Below are 20861 nucleotides of genomic sequence, written 5' to 3'. Positions count from 1 at the left end.
TGGGAATAACCCAGAATGCCAATCTGACCAATCTTACAAGCTGTGCCAAAAAGCGTGATTCCACACTGATATATTGTTCAGAACAAGATACATTCCTGATCTGCAAAGCCGAAAGTATGATCTTAGCTGAAGTGTGAAATTCTGCCACAGGATAGAGTCATAATATCTTGCAGTAGTTCCAGCGCACTCAAAACGAGCACACCAGACAAACCTACTTTCATTGATTAGTTAGTCATAAAGTATAAGCACATTAATCTGTTCACCCAGCTCAATATAATCAAAAACAGCATATAAAATATTCAGTATTGGTGCACCGTGTCTGCCATGCTTACTATCTACTGGAAGTGTTGCAGCTACTTGCCAACGTTTCTTCACTAGCATCTCCGTTACAAAACATCAAAGGCATAAGTTGCATGAAAATATCATCCCTCAAAGTTACCTTCCAAACGGTTTATCTTATTGACCTGAACTTGTTCAGTTGCCAGGTCAATTCACTGGAACTCCCGACTCGATAGAATTGCAGTGTCGCTTCACTACCCTGACCACTGTGGATCAAGGTGAAAGCCCAAGAACGTGCGACATATGTTGACTTTGCCAAGGACATCGACCTCCCAAGAATGAACAAACAAAACCATTTTCGATGGCAACTTACATAAAAACCATCCCACAGCCCTTCACAAAATGACGTGTAAAACAGCTGTCAACCCAATAAGAGGAAAATTTGTAAGTGACAGTGAGACAAACAGCTGGTCGGGGAGATGGCTTTTCAGGAAGGCTATTTAAAAATGAGAAAAGGTGGAGAGTGAATTCTTAGGAGCAGTTCCAATCAGGTGAAGGTACTGTCACCAATATTTACTACAAAAAAGCACGGAACTGCAGAAAGAGCTGGAATCAGAGAGTAAGTCATCTATTAAGTGAGCTGCAAAACTGCAGAGAGATACAAAAAGAGAGGAAAGCCATGGCATGGGCTTGAAGGCAACTAATGAAGTCCTAGTTTTTGACTCTGTTTTACCATGGGCGTATGTCAATCAATTTTGCCATAATGAATTTTCCCAAACAACAATGTAATACATGAAAGATAGACACAAAATGCTGCAGTAACTCAGCAGAACAAGCAGCATCTCTGGAGAGAAGGAATGGGTGACATTTTGGGTCGAGACCAAACTATCTGCTTCAGTGGTAATGGTTGGTTAAATATTGTCCACAATGCCAGAGAGAACACTTGCTTCTAACCACTCGCCCACCCCCCTCTCCACCCACACCCCACTCACCCTCCCCCAAAACTCGATGGGTGCACAGCTTAACTTTGCGTTGGAAAAGCAAACCCAACAACACAGCTGATTCTCAGCATTATAGTATCAACCCAAGTTATTTATATAAGTCTTCAGACTGAAATTACTAACTTTTGGTTCATCGGTAGCACCCATTGTAAAATCAAGAACAGGAAACACTGCAGAAATTGAGTAATTGTCTCAAAGTATATATAGTATAAGAAAATAACTGCAGATGCTGGTACAAATCGAAGGTATTTATTCACAAAATGCTGGAGTAACTCAGCAGGTCAGGCAGCACCTCAGGAGAGAAGGAATGGGTGTATATAGATTCTAAAAGTAGAGAGGGAGTTAACATTGGGGTCAAAAGAATGAAGCCAGAGGTTTGGATAAATTGTATTAACACATGTAAGTGCAACAGAAATAGTGCTGCCAATAAAGGAAACGACAAAATGAATAGATATAAAACAGGAGATAAATTAGAGCAGTTTTGAGTTTAGGGCTGAAGAATAGGAGCTCATTCAGCACAATAGCCTTTGTCAGAGTTCCACCATGTTAACATTTTGCATTTGCATAAAGGAATTACATTGCAAGACAGGGTTTGTTGACTATGGTATGTATTGGCTGGAGAGACATTTAATTAAAGGAGGTACAATTACACAGTGTTTGCAGACCTGCTCAGCTTTCACAAAGACAGGCCCAAACTTCAAGTATCAATATCACACACACAGCTCTGCAGGTTACTTACCAGTCACTGACAATCATCATAGCCCCAACAAACAATAAAACTACACTTTTAACAATGTATGTGAAAAAAGAAATACCATAACTAAGGAAATACTTTGAGATAAACAATCAAACAATCAAATCTTGGACAATCCAACTAAATTAGAATTAATGGGGATTTTCAGAAAGGTGGTAATACAATGGAGGCTTCAAAAATGAATTGTGGCGTTTATGTAAAAATTGGTTGAAGGTATAATTGGCAGAGGCAGGGCAATGGAAAGTGTAATTAGAGAGATGGGGGTTGGAGGAATGTGGGAGGTTTTAAGGCCGGAGATGATAATGATGACACAGAAGGGCAAGGTACTTGATGAACTTGAACATAAGAATAAGAATATAAAGATCAAGAGATAATGTTCATAATTTGTACTTCAAGAGAAGCAGTTTTACAAATTTAATGATGATAAAATGAGTTTGTCAGCATACTTTGTATGGGTCTCTGAGGAAGATAGTTCAAACTCCTGAGTCCCAGCGGTAAGTCTACCCACAACATCTTCATTCATCAGAAGGCCACAAGCTCAAAAGGTAAATATTAAATGTTTCCATATTTCTATCATTAATAAATTTAAATTACCTTTGCTTGGGATATACTTACTTTTTGAAACTGACATATTAATTTCTGACAGTTGCCAGACTGAAACAGGTAACTGAGCTGCTAGTAATAACACAGAACAAAACTTGTTTGCTCCCAGTAAGTACTGTGTCCCATCACCCCACACCTAAACCAAATATCTTCCCTGCACCCCAGATTCCCATCCTATGTGTGTCTTTTCAGAAATCCTTTTTTCAACCTGTTGGAAGGATCACAAAGAAAAGAAATTGAGCTAATTTAATAACAAAATGACGAACAGACCTTCATTTAAAACAAGCCGCAGGCTCCAAATCTAAATTACAATTCTTTATGCTCCTGCTGTATTTAATCTGAAGGCTACAGCTCATTCAAAATGGATGCTCCTGAATTTTTATTATAAAACCTGCCAATTTCTGCTAAATAAGTAATAGTCTCCACTGATTGAGAATACGAAATATTGCTTTTAAACATAGACATTGAAGTTGCCTCAGGCTGTTGCTGAACTTGACGCATTGACTTCAAATCCCAATGCACAATAAAATCTCCAGCCACACAGAATATGCATCATTTAGCCCTACTTCAAAAAAAACATTAAATCAAGATACAGCTTCAGGAACAACAACGGCTCCATGCTACGTCACTTGAGTGAGCACATTTATGCATATAGCTTACCTGTAAAATATCAGCATTAATCTTCCTTCTTACCACCTCTGCAGGAAACTTCTCCCTTAGTCAGTGTAAGTGATTTAGAAGGGATCTGAGGGGTATCCGGTTCACCTAGAAAGTGGTGAATATTTGATGCAAACTGCCAGAGAGAGGTGTTGGAAGCAGAGTTTCTAACAGCATTTAGGAAATGTCTGGAGAAGTACTTGAATCACCTTGGCACAGAAGTCTAACCAATGGCCATCCGTACTAATCACATCTTCCAGCAGTTCAGAAATGCTGTAACGGGATTAATATAGATGGGTGTCCACTTTTTGGTGTGGTCGAAAAGTAATGGTAGGCTGAATGGCCTGTTTCCATGCAGTATGGACTCTGACTGATTCCACCACCACCCCTATACAAGATACCTGTTCACCTTCCTGGGGGTGGGGGTGGGGGGGGGATTGATCATTAAAATTGTCAAAGTCAACACCTGGCTGATTGTCCCACGACCATACCTCCACCCACTCTAGCTCACAAAGACAGCTCATAGATTAATCTTGGCTGGAGTGTGGTAGAGAACAACATCACTAATTCACTGGGACATTTTCAACTACATGGTTTGAAGATGGAAGAACCAAATATATCTTAAAAGTTAAAATGTAAAACAAGTGATCTGAAAGACACATTATCTTGCCCATTTTCTTGTGCTGGGAAATGCATTATAGCAGCATTTGGTTTAGAAGTATGCAAAGTGTAATGAATTCTTGTGACAGTGTTTTGTATTTAAAAGTAATTAGTTATGAGTTGGGCATCCAACAAAGAAAAAATGAATTTGAAAACTTGCATTCGTACAATGTCTTTTATGACCTTCAGATGTCCCAAAATGATTCTTCTGCGACAGGTTAGCTTTATAGAAGTAATCACCGGTGTAATTATGGGAAATACTGTATATTAGGTGTATATGCATGTGGATATACATGCATGTGGATAGTTCTAGAGCTTATCAAACACCCCTTAGCAGATGTGTTTATCTGAAAGTCCAGCTTTAAAGCACACTCAGTCTCAAGGCATCCTCACGGTATTTTACAAAACACAAGCAACACCCTTGATAATACATCTGGAAAGGACCAGCATGCAAATATACCAATGTCAGAGCTGTTGGACTTTTTCAGAACTAATACACAAATACATCCAGTATTTCTGCCACTGGCAGTGGATAGGTTTCACAAAAGCTTTCCACTCCACTGTCCCCTTTCCCTCTCAACATGATTAACTGTGCATAGATCAATGCATCAAAAGCATTCCTTAAGTACCCACAGGCATCCAAAATTCCACTGCACAACAAAAGGCCCTTCCATGCTCTGTATTTACAGATGGTTTTCAAATTAACAATGTTTTTTTGAGAAGAGGTGGTTGGGCAAACTTGAGGAGCAACAGATCAAAACAGTCACAGTAAATCATGGAAGGAGGTAGCAACCTTGCTACAAACCTTTGTAAAGGAGAGAAATGAGGAATTCTCAGAAAAGAAATTGGTTGCAGACTCAGAAAAGTGGCATGGCTGCAACAGAATGTGCACTGGTGGTCCATGTCAAGCAGCTGCTATTTTCAGGCAAATGTGTGTGGCCTAGGGTAGAGAAAAGATTGATTTCTGATCACTTAAAAAATGAAAACATTTTGAGTGAATAACAAGGGTCTCCTTTATTATACGGTATTCACTTCACTTGCACTAGCCTCATCCTGGTACCGTTTATTCAATGCCACTCAACGTACCATGGAATGGGATCAGCTCAAAAGGAAAGAAATGAAAGTACTTTACAAGAAATCCTTGACCAGACTTGAGCAGAGGAATGCGTAAACCACTTTTAAGTTCTCTGTGGAAATGATGGGTCAGAAATTCTGCAGCTGGAGATAAACAGACACTTATCAATGTGTCACTGGCCTGCAGTGACACAAAACATATTTATTTTAAACCCACATTCACTGAAATCTTATCAACTGCATTTAATCAAACAGCGACCACAAAAGACAGACAAAAAGTTCTCTCAAAGAAAAGAAAAAAAGGAACACCCAGAAATACCTTTTGTTTTCAAAAGCCAACATGGTTTTATCATGGAGGATTATTATAGTGTTACAGCACATGAAATTGAAGAGTGCTGATACCTTTTAAATGTATGTTTAAGCATGAAATCCTTTGTGGCACATCTTCTGGAGGTTTCAAATATCAGTCTTTTCAGTCAGCAAGGAGAAAATCATCAGTTCTCCAAGCATCCCTGAAGCAGCAGTCTAATGGAGTTAATATATTTAAGGTGCTGAGTAATTAACCCTTTGGATAATTTGTATGACTTTCATAATTTCCAAAAAGTGGTTGATATTGGCAACAGGAAAACACGTGGGTGATGTAATGTGCAATGCTTTGTGTCAAGATAGGAACTTTTTCCCAATACTAATTGTTCTCTCTGTTGAGGGCAGCTTCCGCAGGCAGGCCTTTGATCAAATGAGACAAAATCAAACTTTCTGTGAGCCTCTGATGTAGCTGGGTTTGTCATGGTTCAGCAGGGATCAGTTCTGTCTCTAATTCAGAGGATCATGAGTTCAACTCATGCTCCATAAAATTGGTACACCTCCTGCCCAGTCCACTTGTAAGGTTCCAACCCGAAACATCGAATGACTATTTCCGGTGTCCCTTGTCTGTCATTCTGGGGCTTTCTATGTGCCATTTGCTGCTTCATATCCATTAAGGTTAGATATTTTAAGAGGGCCTCTACAAATGCAAACATTTTGGCATTTTAATAAATGAAACATTACGTACCTCAGGTAGATTTTACAATCTCCACTCTACCCTTATGGTACCTTTGCTTATAAAATGCCCACCAACCACACCAAATGCCCATGAAATCAGCAGCAAGTAAAATAGCAATATTTTGCACAGTAAACTAGAGAGTATTTCAAAATTCTTACGTCTCCTTTTGGAGGTTATAAATATATGCTTGAGAAATAAGTGAAAATGTCTGACCATGGAGCTTTGTCCTATGACTAAGATTATTGTGAAGGTTCAATGTCAACCATTTGCAGTTTCAAATTCCTCCTCAATGGGTCTTTGCTTGAAGAAGCTCTCATCCTTTAAGTCATTGAGAGGTACTGCAAGGAGGTAGGCCTTTGGCCCACTTTGGTCCACTATTAACCAGCCACACACTCATAAATTGCCCTATTTTATGCTCTCCACCTTCTCATCAACTCCCCCTAGGATCTACTGCTCACCTGCACACTAGCATCCAATTAACCCACCTAACCTCACGTCTTTGCGATGTGGCAGGAATCCCATGCAAACACAGGAAGAATGTGCAGGACGCACCCAAGGTCAGGATTGAACCAGGTCTCTGGTGACATGAAACAGCAGTTCTACCATCTGGCCACTGTGCTGCTTTTCTCAACCAGCAATGGCTTAATAATCATTTGGATTTTCCATGAGATATTTTAGCAGCATATTCAATTATTTTTTTAACACTTTTCTGGTGTCATAATTGCTAACTGTTTGATATTACTTTATCAAAAATAATAGAATGATTGATTATTATTGGGTTCTGAATACCTGTTGAATGCTCACCAATCAGTCTTAAATTGGCTTCATGTATCATTGCTGTTGGAACACCCACTCCCCCCGAGCTGCCTACTCCCAGTGAGTGTACATTTGACTGGTAGTAGAATGGAGAGCAGCAGCAGCTCATCACTAGGCATTAATCATTTCTCAGTTGGCTGGAACGGGTACCGCACTGTATACTCGGAGTATATGTATGCTGCAGACAGATGAGACACAATGGAGTTTTAGGGGGAAGATTTAATAGAAGAATCCAAAATGCCTTGACAAACTGTCTTCTCCTTTACAGGAGGGTTGATACTCATAAGGAAGAAGTGAAGTCCTTTTTAGTGAGTTGTGATAATATTTATAAAAAACTGTTAAAGAAAAGGTGCCAGCAGCAGATTCAATGGTTCCTTTTGGAATGGACAAATGTTTTAAAAGGACAGGAATGTCCTTAAAATGCAGGAATATAGGGAAAGAATGCAGGATGAATTGGAATAGAACTAATTTCAAGGAGGATGCACAGATACGAAAGGCTGATATGAAACGCCTACACTACCTCTTACTTTCCCCACCCCTTCGAACCTCATCATCCCCCCACAGTATCTCCTCTAAGCCTCTCTCCACCCCACTGACCCCAGCCCTTACCCCTTTATCCAACCATCTGCCTATCAAATAACCCTCACCTGTGTCGACCTATTACCTTCCAAGCTTTGTTTTGCCCCTCCTCTCTTCCAGAATTCATCCCCCCATCCCCCTCCATCCCTGCCTCCCCTCAATCAGTCTGAAGAAAGATCCCGACATGAACCATCACCTATCCACGGTCTCCTAAGATGCTGCCTGAGCCATTGAGTTACTCCAGCACTTTGTTTCTTCTCTATGAAAGGCTGAGCGACTTCCCATTTTTAAGACTCGAAAATAGACTCAAGATTAGCTTATGTTTGAGCACACTTCCCTTGCTTACAAAAAAAATAAGATCCAGGCAGACAGCATGTGAAATCAAATATCACAAAGGTCAAAGGAAATCTTTGGGGCGTGCCCAGGACAAACATGTAGAATGAGTGTACAGATGAAACAATCAATAGCTATACTCTCTGTAGAACCAAAGTGGGATACAACAGAGAGATTATTCAATCCATCATGTCCAAGCTGATTCTTCCCTCACCATCTGGGGATGCTATTGCAGATTGTGCTGTTTAATGAAGGTTTCAGTGGCGCAGCAGTAGAGTTGCAGTGCCAGATACCCAGGTTCAATTGCTGACTACAGATGCTGTGTGTACGGAGTTTGTGCGTTCTTCCTGTGACCGCGTGGATTTTTCTCTGAGATCTTCAGTTCCCTCCCATTCTCCAAAGACGTACAGGTTTGTAGGTTAATTAGCTTGGTGCGTGCAAATTGTCCCTGGCGTGTGTAGGATAGTGTTAATGTGCGGGGATCACTGATTAGTGCGGACTCGGTGGGCCAAAGGGCCTGTTTCCGCGCTGTATCTCTAAAACGAAAAAAATCTCCTGCCTCCAGACACCACCCCCCAAGACACAACCCCGCTGCCCACTGGCTCACCATTACCCGCTTGGATTATTTAGCACATCCACCCTCATAGTAAAAGACGCACTCACAACTGGAAAGTGAGAATATTCTTAATTCCCCCACTGGGTTATTCTCGCCTGTCAGTTAAACGCTCTTCTCATTTCCAGTATTTTATAACTAATAATTAAAAGGGCACAATAAAATTGGATTAAAACAAATGCTATTTTTAGCACTTCTACAATTTGCTTCCACAGTGCTCTCAGCAGTGTGTGAAAGGTTAATCTTTAATGACGAGTGACTCCAAGTGACTTCTAGAAGGTTCATAATTCTCAACTAACTAAATATAATCCTTCTGCTGCACTCTCTTTCCTTAGATCTGCTTATTGCTCGACAACATTGATGTAATTCACTGATTCTTCAAGTGATACAGCCTTTCAAGACTCACACTTTCCACATAGTTTTAAAAACCATTTTCTTTTGCTCTTAAGATCAAACTTTTCATAAATATGTTTTCCTAAATATGTCATGTTATTTAAAAATGGAACAAATGCAAGGAACCAAATAAACACCTCTTGTACTTATGCTTCAAAACATATCTCATAAGCCGCACCTTGGTGATAGTAGTAAATCTACCATATGTGTTCACTATGGTTCTGTTGTCCCCATTATCTTAGAGACAGAGTATGATATGATGAGTGGCTCACCTCATATTTCCCCCTCAGACTGCCAACCACCTACTAATGCAGTTTTCTCTTAGATGGGTGCTTGATATCATAACCCAGCCATGAAAGACCATACAACCCCTGGCTGGCAGAGCAGCTACCAACTTGAACAACCTCTCCTCTGTTAATTGCATGAATCTCTGAGAGCATCCATTAAAATGCAGGACCAAAGCAATCTTTGATAATACCTCCTATCAGTGAAGCAGATATAAGGCATCTCCAGTCCCAGGTCCAAGTTACACGTCATCTCGAATAGACGTAAGCTCTACCCACAACTTTCTGTAACTCCTTATCAAATTGCATTATTGGCATATCTTCACCACTTGGAAGCCTTGTGGCAGTGGGGCCTCGGCAGCAGTGGGGAGTCGGCAACGGTGAAGCCTCGGCAGCAGTAGTGAAACCTCGTGGTGATGGGGTATTGGTGGTGACGGTGAAGCCTCAGTGGTGGTGGGGCCTTGGCGGTGATGGTGAAGCCTCAGTGGTAGCAAAGCCCCGGCGATGGTGGTGAAGCCCTGGCGGCGTACAAAGGAGGAGTTACAAGTTACTTTGTAACTTTGTCAGCGCCGTAGGTGGCCGCTATTTGCATACCTTGGGTATGCAAGCAAATAGTTTCACTGTGGCTTGTCAATGTGACAATAAAGTATTCCATTCCATTGGTCTACCATTGTTTGTCATCCACATCAGAGATTTGGATGATAACTTTCAAGCCTTAATTATTACGTTTTCAGATGACACTAAAATAGGCGGCATCATAGACAGCGAAGATGGTGATCAAGAATTACAGCATAATCTGGAGCAACTGGGTAAATGGGTCAAGGAATGGCAAATGGAATTTAATTAAGATAAGTGTGAGGTGTTGCATTTTTTAATGTCATACCAGGCCAGGACCTTCACAATGAATGATAGGGCCTTAGTGAGTGCTGTAGAGTGGAAGGATCTCGGAATACAAGTACATAGTTCCAGGAACAGGGCATCACATGTAGATAGGCTGGCGAGGAAGACTTGGCATGTTGTCTGTCATCTGTCAGGGAATTAAGTGTAGAAGTTGGGACGTTATGTTCCAGTTGGACAAGACTTTAGAGAGGCCACACTTGGAGTATTGTATTCAGTTTGGTTATCCTGCTATAGAAAATATGCCATTATATTGAAAAGGATGCAAAGATTTACGAGGATATGGCTAGGATTTGAGAACTTGAGCTATAGGGGATTGGGTCGTTTATTCTTTGGAGCACAGGAGGCTGAGAGGTGATCTTTTTGAGAGGAATAAAACTATGAGGGGAATCGATAGGGTGAATGCATGGAGTCTTTTTTCCCAGGGAAGGGGAATCAAAAACTAGAGCACATAGGTTTGAGGATGGAGGGGAAGAAATTAATAGGAATGGGAGGGGCAACTTTTCCACTCAGCTGACAGAGGAAGTAGTTGAAGCAGATACAATAACAACATTTAAAAAGACAGATAGGAAAATCTGAGAGGCATATGCTCTAAAAATGGGCAATTAGAACTAGCTGAGAAGGGGCATCTTGGACACCATGCACGAGTTGAACCGAAAGGTCTGCTTCCATGCTGCATCACTCTGATTTTAAGTCACCCTTCAAGGTAGCTTTCAAAGGGTTACAAAAACACCAGACTTCATAGCAGCACCAGTATCCCAAAGAATGAATCCTTTTAAACATCCACTTTATTAATTAAACCTGTGGGTGCCAGATTTTCAATTAGTGGTGATGCATAAACTGAATAGAATAAACAGTTTCTATCAACATCCTTCTCAGCCTCAATTTAATGCCTCCTCTAAAAGTCAGTGCAAGATTTAATCAATCCCAGTTTTAGCTGAGAATCTATCAAAATAACATCTTCACAAAGCCATTAAGAAATGCCATATATATATCCAAAGAAGTAATAGTTTATTTCCAAAGCAGCCCTCTTAAACTACCAGAAGGTATTACAAAATGCTGGAGTAACTCAGCAGGTCAGGCAGCATCTAGGAGAGAGGGAATGGGTGACGTTTCGGGTCGAGACCCTTCTTCAGACTATGTACATATCGAATTGTTGGATGTTCGAGACAGTGACATTGTTATAAAGCAGGCTCTCCTGTTCAATCGGAACACAAACTCAGATAGAATATCATGCATTTGCTTAAAGATACACTATTATAATCAAGTGCCTTGAATAAGGCGTGAGCCCGTAGTCATAAAGCACAGAGCAAGTGCTACAGAGTCGAGGCTGACATCTGAAATGGCAGAGTTGATACTGTGAAAGAATTCAAATGGGCTTAAGGATCTTCCTCATCCAGACATATTCTTGTATAGAAAAGAACTGCAGATGCTGGTTTAAATCAAAGGTAGACACAAAATGCTGGAGTAACACAGCGGGACAGGCAGCATCTCTGGAGAGAAGGGTCTTGACCCGAAACACCACCCTTTCCTTCTCTCCAGAGATGCTGCCTGTCCAGCTGAGTTACTCCAGCATTTTGTGTCTACCTTTGAGTCTGGCATGAGATGATCTGAATATTGTCTTTAATTATCATTCTTTCTGTCAATAGTGATGTTCCTTCACATACTCCAAGACAAAGAATGGAATGTGCAAAAAGGTTCTGGGAATCATCCATATGCTGACAGTCCCACCACAAAGATGTTACAATGGTAGCAGCTAATCTTCCCCCATGATAACATGCCCAGTCTGCTGCCAACTCTACATTCTGTCCTGTGCCAGATACATTGTCACAAGCACTTTAACAAGTTGTGGTTAAGTCATTATAAAAATTCATGCAAATGGGATCCAAAATCCAAAAGCAGTTCAGGGGGTTAATTAAAAAAAAATAGGAACAAAAATGGAAATGGGCAAAGGATGTTAGAAAACAATCAAGATTCACTCTATTGGCATCCATCCAGATTGATTCATTTTAGAAGCATCTTCCATTCTCTGCGGAACTGTTTCAATTCTGAATTCTCAAATTTTGACAGGATCCCCTGTCCAGTATTCACCTGTATCCCTACATAATAGAGCATGGCTCCTGCTATTGCGCAGTGGAGTGGAGGGAAGCAAGCAGCTGGAATTACAAGTGTGACTAGTCCTTTTCAGATCAATGCCATAACCTCCTGTAACCTGCCTAGCTTCTCTGCTCAGAGCTGTGAAAGCTGAAGGTGGTTCTGCTACCCTTCAGATGTGCTATACCGGATTCGGGGGAATGAAGAATTTGTCCAGATTCCAGAAATAAATTCCACTCCTGAACAAAAATTCTAAGAACCACTTTGTGTATTGAACTGGTCGATTTATGAGGAAACTCTGTGTTTTTCCTGCTCCAGTGTTTTCTTCTGTCATTTTTCTCATTGCTGCCATTCAGTTTGGTCGGAAATAGGAACAGCAATTTTGAGGGAAAAAAAGCAAACACAGTGGTATGATTGGTGAAAATGTCAACCCTTTCAAGTTGTTAGCTTTCAATGGAACACTTGCTGGTTTGCATGTCAGTCAATCAGTTGGCTGAAGTTACTTATTTGAGCCTTTGAAGAAAACGCTGAGACTTTTTATTCCTGCTGTGGACAGATTTGATACAAGAATCACAATTATGGAAGATGATATATGGAAGACTTTGCTTGTACAAAAGAGATGTGTGTAAGAATGACAAAGGGAATCATCTTCCCAATTATTCCCTTTTACTGATTAATCTTTGACATCGAAGCGCTTTGATTGAGTTATCTCTTTGAATATAAATTTAGGAAAGTCATTTTTAACATACCATTTTCAATGTGACAACAGTGAAAGAGATTTTTTGACATATATTAACACAGAAAAAATATCTAAATAACTCAAATAATATCACAAATTTCAAGGAAATAAACTTTGTGGTATGTAATTAATTTAATTTGAGATGTAAATATTACCTTAAATTCACTGCCAATTACAGCAATATTTGCAAATTAATTTCCTGAAAAATTGGCAATTTTGAGCCTTATTAAATCACAGCTCCCAAGGATGGGAGGAGACATCTTCGATTCTGTTTGTTGTTCAACTGCAAATGCAAACCAAGTTCTCAGGCAAGGCTTAAACATCACCTAGCGAGAGGTGGCAGGTGGAGATAAATTAGCAAGGCTAGAATTGTTGCTTGTACCTCCAAGCATCCAAGCAAGAAAAAAAACATAATTGAATATCTAGGAGAAAGATACTAACTAACTTCATAATATGGATGCACATGAACTCTTGTTTGGCTAATTGCCCCTAACCAGGAAAAGAAGGCATATTTACAGAGCACTTCAGAAGATATTGTTAGGGACGAGTTAAGATGTCATGTATTTTGTGGGGTGAAAGGAGATTACAAAGGTGTGGTGGGACAAAGTCATGGAGTGATTTGAAAACAATGAACATTTTAACAGTCACCTCTTCTACCAAAGCAGACCTTAACCGAGACATGTACCATTTATGAAATGTACCATGGCAGTTTGTAAGGTGCTTTTGATAACATCTCCCAAACATAGAGCTGTACAGCACAGGAACAGATCCTGCATCTCACAACACATGAATTCCACCCCCACAACATCATGTTTAAGTCACCTACAACATTGATTTATACCTGCAGCAATATTCTTTATAATTGCTTTCTCGATCCCAAAACTTCCAACATATCGTAATAGTAAAAGAATTGTGATGTATTTCCAAATCAGGCTTGTGCGTGACAGAGGAATACTTGACATAGAGTTGTTCTCATGGTCCTGCTGTCCTTCTCTGAATTACTGGTAGACGTTGCAGGTTTGGGAGATGTGTCCCGAATAGACATAGTAAATAACTGTCATTTTTGGTGCACCCTTTCCAACTTACTGACATCCTTCCGATAGCTGGGTGACCAGGACTGCACACAGTACTCCAAGTGTCATCTCACCAACAACTTGTACAGCTACATCACGATGACCCAACTTTTGCACTCAATATCCTTCCCAATGAAGGGAAGTGTGCCAAATGCCTTCTTCAGCGCACAGTCCACCTGACCCACCACATTTAGAGAACAATCACATGTATTCCCAGATCTCGCCATTCTGCAACTCTCTGGAGCTCTACTATTTATTAATCTTAAAGTAAAACCCAGTAACAGTACTAAGCATCTTTATTAAATACTTGGTCAGTCTACAGTGGTCACCTCAATTTCATATCATAAACCTTCCATCGGTTGTTCCCCATGCTAATATCACAGTGGAGCATAGAGGAAGTAGGTGTTGTTGTATGGAAGAGAGGGTCAGAGCAAACATAATTTTAGAACGAGCACAGCTAGCGGGTTGGGGGAATGTTGGAAGAAGGCAGGTTGAGGTTTAGCGTGAAGGCAGCCACTCCCTTAACTGGAAACACATTGTGTCTGTCTGGAAACAGACACTGAAGTCAGTGGGACAATAACTCAAGCCCGCAAGCCCAGGTAATATCCTAATGAATCTCCTGCACCCTTTCTAACTTAATAACATCCTTCTTTCAGCTGCCTGACCAGAACTGCACTCAGTACTCCTAGTGTGGTCTCACCAACGACTTGTACAGCTGCATCATGATATCCCAATGTTTATATTCAATACAGTTCCTAGTGTAGAAAAGCATGCCAAATGCCTTCTTCACCACTGCCCAGCTGGCTCACCACTATTAGGAAACCATGCACCAGTATCTTTAGATCTCTCAGTTCTGCAACACTTTCCGGGGACTCTAACATTTACTGCTGCATTCTAAAACGTGTGGGAGAGCAGCACACAAAACAAACCAACATTAAATCTGTTAAACCACAATTAGTTGAAAGCCATTACATTTGTCGTGTAAATAATTCAAAACCAATTTACTTTGAGGTCCACATTAAATAGTCAAGAACTCAAGAACTCTTTTTTTTCCCATTTTTTAAGAACACAATTACATTAGTGCCTAATATTTGAATTACACTTTCTGGCAGCAGAAAAAGTATAAAACTTTGAAATTCTTCAGTTCAAGCTGTTCTGTTAGCAAACAAGGCAACTTTGAACTGAAAAATGATCCTGCTATGCCCAAGAGAGTTGCAAACATGACTCTCATTAACGTTCTCCATGGTGTCCATTAACTCCTGCCTGCTAAAGGTTAACTGGATCCTTAGTTCTTAACATCAATACATGAATCTCCACAACCACTCATGCCTCCCCCCTTCCCCCAACAGCCATGCTTACTGTTATGATTGGCTTCACAATCAGGTTACTGTTATTGGGATCATCAGGTTGAGATGCACCTTGCTGGAACTGAGCGGGTGGTACCAGAGCTGGGTCACTGCTTCGCCGTACGAGGAGTGGCGTGCCTATGGAGAACAGACTGACATCAGCAGGGAATTGCAAAAGGCACAATAACTCATCTTATTAAGACTAATGAATGCTACTTTTCCCTATGGTAAAAAAAACATTATTTGCTTTTATTCTTAAAATATTCAAACCATTTACATTTTCTTTGGCTTAATCGCAGCATGTTAGGTAATTTGGTTTTATCAGGCACAGATAAATCAAGATAACCAGAAACATTATAAGGTTTATAAGCAAGATATAAGCCTAAATTCCAACATACAAGGATGGTATAAAATTTCAGACTCAATTCAAGTGATCCCTCCCTTGGTTTGGCAAATAAACATATCACCAGGGTTGGTTTGAGTCACAAAGATAGCAAAGTAAGTTAAACCACCACAATCTAATGCAGGATAAAGGGTCAGGGCTCCTTAAAATTGGCTTCAGTGGCTTTGTTACACATCCTAACCCATTCACAAAAATAAATTGATCAACATAGTTCTGGCACACAATTGTTTGGTCACCATTATTGAACCAGATGCAACTATATTAAATCACATGGAGATTTCCTTGCTGTTATTATTAACCCTCTATGTTCACTCCCTTGAACAGAGGAGCACAGAGCATCTGCCACAGAACCGGTAATCTACAAATCAACAGATGTGGATGCATACTCTTTAACATGATAATGGAAAGATAAATCATGAATATTTCTCCTTAGCAATGATCACCTCTATTCCTTCTCTAGACCCCATGCATCAACAAGCACAAGTCACTCATTTCTTCCTAAGCCCAAAATTAACCAAATCATACCCCCAACAAACATTCCTAGTAGAGTACATTAACTCACTCTAGTTCTTATAATAGCATATTCATAGTTTGTTACCCATCTGTTGCTTTTATAATTTATTGCATATTAATGTGTTGTGTTGTCGTGTTTAATGTGCCTGTAAAGTAAGAATTTAATTATTCAGATCCCATTACATATGACAATTAAACAGTCTTGACTTTCTCTTTTGTCCTCAAATTGGCATTGATGCCCACATCCTGGTCCATTCCTTCCCGCTAAAAAGCTCACTATTTAAATTTGTTTTACGTTTCTCTACTCCAGCCATGTTAGTGCTCACTGAAAGTTTTATATCTTCAGGTAAATCGTATTCTTTTTCAAAACCATTATCACCACCAAGGAATGGTAGGCAGGACAGCTAGATTGAGTGGGCTGCAGAAGCTGCACCAGGTGCAAGGTCACAGAGACGTTGGTCCAGACAACCACATGTGGAGGAAGGGTCTCCAACTACAACAATTTAAGCTCGGCATTTCACAGATGAACTGGTGGCTGGAGTCACTATGGTGCAGCCAAGAAACGCAGAACTTCATGGATAGCATGTTTCGGGAGTTGATGACACTGCAGCTTAAGTAAGAGTAGGCAGAGAAGGATGAATGACCTCCAGATGGATCTGAAAAAGGAAGCAGGTAGTGCAGGAGGCCTCCGAGTCAATGCCAATCTCGGAGAGACTGTCCTTTTTGGATACTGTAAGGGTAGACGGTCCCGCAGGGCAATGCAGTCGAAGCCTGGAGTGCGGCAGGAATGTGCCTTAAAGGAGGATATGCAAAATGTGTGGATTATGAGAAAATCAAGGGCCTAACAATAATGAGGAACTAAAGGAACTAAGCATTAATCTAGAAGTAGTACTAGAGAAGATGGTGAGCTTGAAAGTTGATTAATCCCAAGGACTCAATGATTTACACCCCAGAAGTTTTCCTTCTCATCAATATTTAGCCTTTACGACACTCTTTCTGTTCACCATTGATGAGTGCACATTCATCGTGTTCAGTCCGTGTTAAGGTTATTAGTTAATTGTGTTTTTTTATTATATGTTATCGGTGTATAGCAAGTAAGATTTGTTGTTTTGCTGTCGATACATATGACAATTAAACACTCGCGCTTGGCTCCATCTCCTTCGGTTAAAACTCTCCCTAAAATCTATCTCAGTGACTCAGCCTTTTTCATCATACATGTAATTTTTTTTGTCAACACACAATTCTGTCTGATTATCCTTCGAGAAAATACTCTGGAATGCATTTCTATTTCCTTTACTGAGTCGTGGATGGATCCCAGTCCATTGCAGCCCTCCCCTCCATCGACAGTTCACTCAGCATAATCAAGGACCATTTACATCCTGGTCATTTCCTCATCTCCATCAGGTAGAATATCACATAGCACAAGAATCAGGAATAGCTTCTTCCCTGCTGCTATCAGACCACTGATAAAGGTCTTCTCAATAAGCAAAGGCTGTAGACCCGATCTCCTTATCCACCTCATTGCGACCCGTGCACCTTTTTGGAATCTGCACTTTGACTGCAGCTGTATCATTATAATGTGGTAACACAATATTCTGCCCTCTGGTATTTTTCACTTTGCACTACCTGTGTACTTGTGTAAAGCTTGATTATACTCACACATATGATATGATTTGACTGAATAACATGCAAGCATTTTTTTCACTGTATGTGACAATAATAAACCAATATCATTATCAAGATTGAATTACTATGGTGCCCTGTGGCTTATTGTTTATTTTGTATTTATGGGGAAAATATGCACTTCTACAATGATGCTCTGATCTGATTGAGAGCAAGGTGTCTGAGCAATATTCAAGCCTGGGTGTGCAATGTGCAGGACATGAATCAAGTAGAATAATAAGCGGTGTTCACACAAATCCAAATACCGTTAGCAATCACTTCACGGGCAATAAAGGACAAATTTACATTGGTCCCACCAAATTCATGGCAGTCTGAAGCACTTCACATCCAATGGAATAACATCTTTCAGCCTCTTGCACCATCCCTGAAATCATGGCTGATTGGTGTACTGACTCCTTTACATGCCTTGATTAAATTCCTCATTCAACCAAAATATATACAATCTAATTTCCCATATAATGGCACACGAGACCCACGTCCTATTGGGAACATGTACTGCTGGTTTCAGAACACGTCCTTGCCATCTAGTTTTATGCACCATTGACAGGGAGCAGGTGTTTTACCAGAATCCTTCCAATAAACAAGACAAATATTTATAACAGGAAATCTCATGGGTTAAAGGACAAATCAAGTAGTGTTGGGAAATCGTAGCTTTGAGATTTATGATCATGACATTGAGAGCAGATTGTTTATTTTATTAATAAAAAAACAGACTGGGTTTATTATTCTGCGAAGCAAATTAACATAGGCTTTACATAAGAGGTCCTCATTCTAGATGAGACAAGATTGGATGGGTCAGATACTAAGCACATTACCACAGAAATGCCCACAGAAACAAAAGTGCAAAGGCAAACAAAATCTCATTGTAACTTTCTTATCCTCTGAGTCAAACTTGGCAATCTGTTTTCAAATTTAAATGTCTGCCTTTGGAAGAGGTGAATGTCATCAACGACATTCCCATGGTAAAATAGCTGCTAACTTCCTAAATCAATTAGCCACATCTCAGTAAGATTGTTATCCACAATTTTAACAGTCTAAGCACTCAGTAAATACTAACACCTCTGATAGCCAGTAATCTGATTTAACATACTCAGGAAGAAACAGAGGACTGAAAAAAGTGGGCAGCAGGTAGAGCTGCTGCCTCACAGCGCCCGAGACACGGGTTCGATCCTGACCTTGAGTGCTATCTGTGTGGAGTTTGCATGTCCTCCCGATGACCACGTGGATTTCCTCGTGCTCCGGTTTCCCCACACATCCAAAAGACATGCTTGTAGGTTAATTGGCTTCTGTTAATTGCCCAAGTGTGTAGGGAATGGATGCAAATGCGTCACCTTTCTTCAAAAAATGGTTTTCCATTCAAAGGATGCTCTCCCAAACAGAAAGTCCATGAATCAAGTATAACAATAGTTTTGTGGGACTTTGTGAACTAAGCCATGGTTTACAAAAGGACACAAAGTGCTGGAATAACTCAGCGGGTCAGGAAGCATTTCTGGAGAACATGGATAGGTGACGTTTCAGGTCGAAACTCTTCTTTAGGCAGATTGTACGAATCCTACTCCGGCGGATCTCCTACCGGTGCTCACAGGTATCGCACCCGCCAAGCTTCACAGAGAGTTCTTCACTCATAGGCTGGTGTGCAAGGCCCCATCGGACATCAAACATCCTTTGCACCACCTCGCCCAGGATTCACAGCAACTGGGACCTCAACGCCTGTCATCTCGTCACCCTTTCTCCCGTCACGCAGTGACCCTCTGTGGCTCCGGTTTCAACATACTAGGAGCATGGAGAACCAGCTGGGAACAAACATCGCGACCTCCTGAGAAATAGGTGGGATTCCAGGGAGGGGAAAAGGTTAGTTAGAGGTTATTAGTGACCAGGAGATTAAGTAAGCCTTGGCAGACCGAATGTTCAGTAAAATGGTTGTCGAGTCTCTGCTTGGTCTTGCTGATGTACAGGGGGGCACATCAAAAACACTGGATGCAGTAGATGAGGTTAAAGGAGGTGCACATGAACCACTGTGTCACCTGAACGGACTGCTGGGGCCCCTGGATGGAGGCGAGGGCTGAGGTATAGGGATAGGTATTACATCTCCTGTGGTTATAGGGGAAAGTACCTGGGGAGAGGGTCGTTTGGATGGGAAAGGACGAGTGAACCATGGTGCTGTGGAGTAAGCGGTCTCTGCAGAATGTGGAAAGGGGCGGAGAGGGGAAGATGGTGGGATCATGTTAAAAGGTTGCGGAAATGTTGATGATTTTTTGGATGCGGAGGTTGGTGGGATGAATGATCAGAACCAGGAGAACTCTGTCCTTGTTCTTTCGAGGAGGAGGGGGACCAAGAGCAGAACGACGGGACACAGAGGAGACCCGGGTGAGGGATCCATCTATGACAAAAGGGGAAAACCCACGTTTATGATAGAAAGAGGACATCTCGGATGTCCTAGAATCGAATGTCTCATCTTGGGAGCAGATGCGGAGACGGAGGAATTGAGAGTTGGGAATCGTGTCTTTACAAGAGGCAGGATGGGAGGAAGTGCAGTCTAGATAACTGTTGGAGTCAGTAGCTTTATAGTAGATCAGTTGATTGTCTGTCATGGTTTAGCCGTTAGCATCATCACATCTTATCAGATGGTCACAGCACCAATTCCCACTCCGGAGTGGGAATGAAATAAAGCAGACTGATGCACACAACCCATTACTATAAGAGCACTGCACAGCTGGTGGTGACTTCAAAAGCAATGTTAATTGCCTTCCTGTGGGGAAAAGATTCTATTCCACAAAAAGCCGGGATGCTCTCCCAATATGTTGGCTGATATTTATCCAGTTGTTATCATTTTCACCTTGTTGTCCTGTTCCATCAAAAACACCAATTTTATTGTGAGGAACGTTTGATAAGATGGCGAGAGATGCAATGTAAATGCGGGGTCTTTTCATACCCAGGTTATTCCCCTGGATCTTTTCATATCCAATACACTTGCTCCATCACCAGTTGCACTCTGAAACTGGGGAATTGGGAGTAAATTTCATAT

The 20861-nt window shown here is 40.9% G+C and overlaps 1 protein-coding gene across 3 annotated transcripts in view; it reads right to left on the bottom strand.

The window, feature by feature from the left end:
• LOC144595861 (partitioning defective 3 homolog B-like) overlaps positions 1 to 20861 on the bottom strand; it is a 916989-nt gene that overhangs the window by 555482 nt on the left and 340646 nt on the right. For all 3 annotated transcript variants that reach the window (XM_078403665.1, XM_078403667.1, XM_078403666.1), the window contains one exon: positions 15251 to 15375. In XM_078403665.1, the coding sequence (XP_078259791.1) occupies positions 15251 to 15375 (125 nt within the window). The remainder of the gene's footprint in view (positions 1 to 15250; positions 15376 to 20861) is intronic.

The sequence above is a fragment of the Rhinoraja longicauda genome, chromosome 8 (assembly GCF_053455715.1).
Source record: "Rhinoraja longicauda isolate Sanriku21f chromosome 8, sRhiLon1.1, whole genome shotgun sequence".
NCBI lineage: Eukaryota > Metazoa > Chordata > Chondrichthyes > Rajiformes > Arhynchobatidae > Rhinoraja > Rhinoraja longicauda.
Note: the sequence above shows the minus strand (reverse complement) of the source record. Positions and strands in the feature narration are given on the sequence as shown.